The sequence below is a fragment of the Papaver somniferum genome, chromosome 5 (genome assembly GCF_003573695.1).
Source record: "Papaver somniferum cultivar HN1 chromosome 5, ASM357369v1, whole genome shotgun sequence".
NCBI lineage: Eukaryota > Viridiplantae > Streptophyta > Magnoliopsida > Ranunculales > Papaveraceae > Papaver > Papaver somniferum.
This window is the reverse complement of record NC_039362.1, coordinates 24,038,365-24,042,809: the sequence shown is the minus strand read 5'-3', so window position 1 is coordinate 24,042,809 and position 4,445 is coordinate 24,038,365. Positions and strand designations below refer to the sequence as shown.

The following is a 4,445-nucleotide window of genomic DNA, read 5'->3' as shown; positions in this document are numbered from 1 at the left end:
AACTTCTACCTATTCAGCATTCCTGATGTATGAAATGTATACATATGCGCCGTGCCATATATATGCCTTCTTCTATTATGGCCTGCAACCACTAATAAACACAGTTTCTATTATGACCTGGAGCAACTAACAAACACAATAAGAAGGAAGCAACTCTCTTCACTCCATAGTCCGTACTGGATTAACTACAAAGTAAAACCAAATAACTAAATAAAAGCTGGAGGAAAACAAAAAAGAGGCAAGAGATGCATTTGGGACACAGAGTTCTGTGCAGGATGATTTTGGAGAAGCATAACTGGAATTAAGTATGCATTTATTTTACAACAATAACGATACATTTGAACATAAATGATGTCAGGTAGTGAACCTAAGGACCAAACAAAGGATCTTCTTTGTTTTGATAAATCATGAATAATTGGTTCGAGTAGAACGTAGCTATACTTTTACAGTCTTCAAGTCCTTCAGGAATAAAAATTTCCAGCTCTTCTGCAGACTTCTTCAAGTCACCTTTGGGGTTATTATCCGTTAGAAACTCGGCTATTTCATTTCCCCTACAATATGATGAAACAGATAAAAGCATTAATAGAGAACCTTAAAAACCAAAAGATGAGAAAAAGAGGACATTGGAGGGTTTTCCCTTCATTGAACACTTCAGTCTGAATAGTCCAAAAACCAGGTGTTCATGCAGTCTATTCTAGTGTGATCGATCTGATCTGATTAGTGATGCATGCATAAGTTATGAATTGGTACGCAGACGAGACAGTACAGAAGAATCATGTAGGTGTTTACCTCACATTGATTGATTTCACAACTACCAAGATGATCTTATTTCAAATGACAGGGGCCTAAGTGCCCAGCAATTTGGGAAATGTATTCATTATTTTTAAACTGCTTATTAGGGGGGCGGGACTTTATCTAATAGCAAGTACTTAAAGAGGGTAAAAAGCATGAACCACAGTCAAACAAGCTTTCAGACAGACATTGCAACTGCAATAAGCTGCATCTTATGCAAATTTCAGGTATTATAAAAAATTGGAACCACATAAATAAATACTGGGAGCTTGTGTAGACAACAAACCTGAGTGCAACGAACTTGCTAAAGCAGCCAAATTTAATTGATCCATCAGCTGTTTGATGTCTATGCAGAGCACAAACAGCTTCCATACAAAGGATGGGATCCTTTTCAAATGAAGATAGCATCTCATCTTCAGTTTGCCATTTCAATTCAGTATTTCTGTTCCTTCTTATCACTGCCATAACATGACCAGTATCCAACTCATTAACTGCATCATCCGAGTCACTTGAACTATTTTCAGAGTCAGAAATTCCCGACCTCTTTACCAAAAATCCACCTAAAGTGTCACCCTCACCCTCACTCTCACTCTCAGAATCAGTGTCTTCTGCCGCTTCCTCTTCGTCAATCTGAGCAGTTTGGTCGTCTACCATCTCTTTTGCTGACCCATCCACTTCCAGATTATTTGATGTATATTCATCCTTCGATAGTCCATCAGCCCGACTCTTCGTTTCTTCACATGGCCTCAGAGAAACAAGTCTTTGCTGTGAGCTGCTAATGAATCCTTCGGCATTTTGACCTCCAGAGGAGAAAGCACCAGATGGTCCAGATCTAGAACATTGAGTTTCACCCGATGTCGTTTGAAGTGATTTCAATATTGGGTGCTTGATACTGGAACCATTACTGAAGCTCCCTTCTGAAGGTAGCTCTTCTGCAACTGTATCCACAGCTAGGTCCTCAGGTATTGCAAATGGGTTGAGTTTGAGTAGTATACCTGATAATATGCCCCTCCAGTCACCTCGGACTCTATATGCTGGGATTTTATGAGAGAAAACAAACAAATTACGAGGAGAAATTAGACCAGAGAGGTCAGCCCCATCAATTTTGAGTCTTCGAAAAACGTTTCTATACCCTGCCACCCTTACTAGAGATGCAACCTTAATACCACTTTCTTTTGAGGAACCACTGAGAACTTCTACAATCTGAAATTTGCATCCTTTTCTCGTTTTAGGATTAGAGCACCAATCAAATGGGTTCCAATCTTTATAAAGTGCCCATACGTCCCCTTCTCGTGGATAAAGTTCAACCAGTTCATCTGAGTAAGGATATTCTTGAAACGAATTGACCAAATGTGAGAAAACAACCAAATTACATTTAACTATCTTAACACTGTCAAGCTGAAAATAACCACAAGAAACAGGCAGCCCCGCTTGATGCCATTTTTTCTCATCTGCATTGATGGGAGCAGGCCTCAGCCACCTAACATATAATGTGTTTTCTGTGCTATTTGTTTCCTCATTATAAGAACTTTCTATCCTGTTGATTCTCGCATACTTTCTTGGCATTTTCTCTTTATCATAAGCGGCCCAAATCTGACCAAATTCAAAATTTTCAGCCTTTCCGTTGTTGAGCCATGGTTGGTGGTGATCCATCGATTTCAGTAATGGGGATGAGTTCCCAGATGAACTTCTCAACGATGTTCCCACTTTATTTAATGTACAAACTTTTCCTCTGGGTGTATCAAGTATTTTGGTCTCAGCTATAATCACACAATCATCCTCATCCAAACTTTTGATCCTCTTTGAAGGCTGCTCTCCGGAGATGCAAATTACGTCGCTTTTATCTGAACCCTCACTAGCAATTCTCTTCGATCCAGAAGAATTTCCGTCACTAGTTTCCCTTCCATTATTCGCAACCTTCTCCATCTGTTTAACAGAACTGCAAGGCCTCAAATTATTCGAATCAAGCTTGTGACAGTTTTCTCCACCTGAAAGCACATTATAAGCTTTATCAATAAGCCCCAAAGCTGATTCGATTCCCGGAAACTTGCTCTTCATAGGTTCCAAGGTTCCTATCAGGTTTTCATAGTTAGTCTCTATGACAGACTCATCAGCTCCTTTATCAGTCTGGAGAACCGAATACCAATCGATTTCACTCACAGGTAACTCAGCTATACACATAACGTCACATATTGTTATCAGCTCATCAATAAACTCAACTTCTTGAAAAATATTCCTTGCTTCCAGTAACTTGTTCTTGGCACCCACATAATCACTGTTCCTCATCAGGATTAGTGCAACTGATCTCCTAACAGCTGCTTCCAATTTAGCTTTTGCCATTTTTTCTTTAATTTACTAAGAACCCCAAAAATTCAATAATTTCTTATCTCAGCTTCACCTACATATACATTCTTCAAGACCCAGACCCCTCTTTTTTCTTATACTCTTATTAATGAAAAAGGGGTCTCTCCAAAAATGCCCTAATTTAGAAACACCCTAGTTTGGAAACAACTTTTTTTAGTAAAGAAAGATACACACTTTAAAAAGCTAAAACACTTCCATACAAAAACCCATTTTCTTACTTAGGACATAAAATCTGGAATTAAGCACTCACCGGAGGCTGGAACAGCAGCAGCAGTAAGATTGTGGATGGATTTGGAAGTGGTGGTTGACCCTAGAAACCAGAAGTCCATTTCACTGTAAAATTTATCGCAGGTAGTTCTCCGTGCACTTTCTCGATATAGTGTGTTTAATTAAGAGATGAGATGAATTTACTGATATACCCCTGCATTGACGATATCGACAAGTGAAGTGCTTCGGGCTTCAGATCAGATATACAGCTAAAAAGTCCAAAAAGAAGTGTCAGACAGCAACGGTGCCCGTGCAACTGTGTATCTCATGTGTAAAAGCTAGGAACCTTGCCTTCAAAACAAAGACAATGTCGCTAGTCTGTTAGGTTACTTGCGAGCTAGTTATTCTTATCTACAGTACTTTGGTTTCTTTTTCATTGATTAACTTAGGTATTGATTAACTTAGGTAGTTTAACATCATGATCCAACTTGTTAGTCCCACATCGCCTAAGAAGTTCCCTGGAATTGTGAAGTGAATATGCCTTGACCAACCCTAACTTTGTAAGACAGTTTTCATGGTTAGTTAGGCCCATGAACTTTAACATGGTATCAAAAAACATGTGTTTGTGGTGGTGTGTGGATATTGTGTTTGGTTTGGCTCTTAAAGGGATTGTTAACCTTAATCCAGTGAGGGTATTGTTTTCTTCTTCTTCTTTCTTCGTGAGTGACTCAGTAAGAGTATTGTTTGGCCCCCGGCTCTGTGTGAGGTGGGGGTGTTAAGTATAATCCCACATTGCCTGGTATTGTTTGTTAGAACATTGCTCGGTCGAACTCGCATGCGTTGCTATCTCAAGCATGTTTGTCAATGTTAGTGATCAAAACTATAAGTCTTGATTTTTAGTCTACTATAGCTAAGGTATCGGACTAGGATAGAAAGTGTAGTTGAGCTCAAGAACTCCATGGCAATCATCATACAAGAAGAAGGACTACTCAAGGAACCGGTGGATCTTCATCGACTAAAAGGTATGTCGAGACTTGAACTTATCTATCACTCAAAAGTCTATTTATCTCCTATCTTGAGAC

At 39.2% G+C, this 4,445-nt stretch overlaps 1 protein-coding gene across 1 annotated transcript; it reads right to left on the bottom strand.

Moving 5' to 3' along the window:
* Positions 1–246: 246 nt before the first annotated feature.
* Positions 247–3,497, bottom strand: LOC113281174. The gene is made up of 2 exons (XM_026529837.1): positions 1,079–3,497; positions 247–551 (listed from the first exon to the last, which is right to left on the bottom strand). The coding sequence occupies exons 1-2, from the start codon at positions 3,130–3,132 to the stop codon at positions 368–370; spliced, it is 2,238 nt and encodes a 745-aa protein (XP_026385622.1). The 5' UTR covers positions 3,133–3,497; the 3' UTR covers positions 247–367.
* Positions 3,498–4,445: the final 948 nt, after the last annotated feature.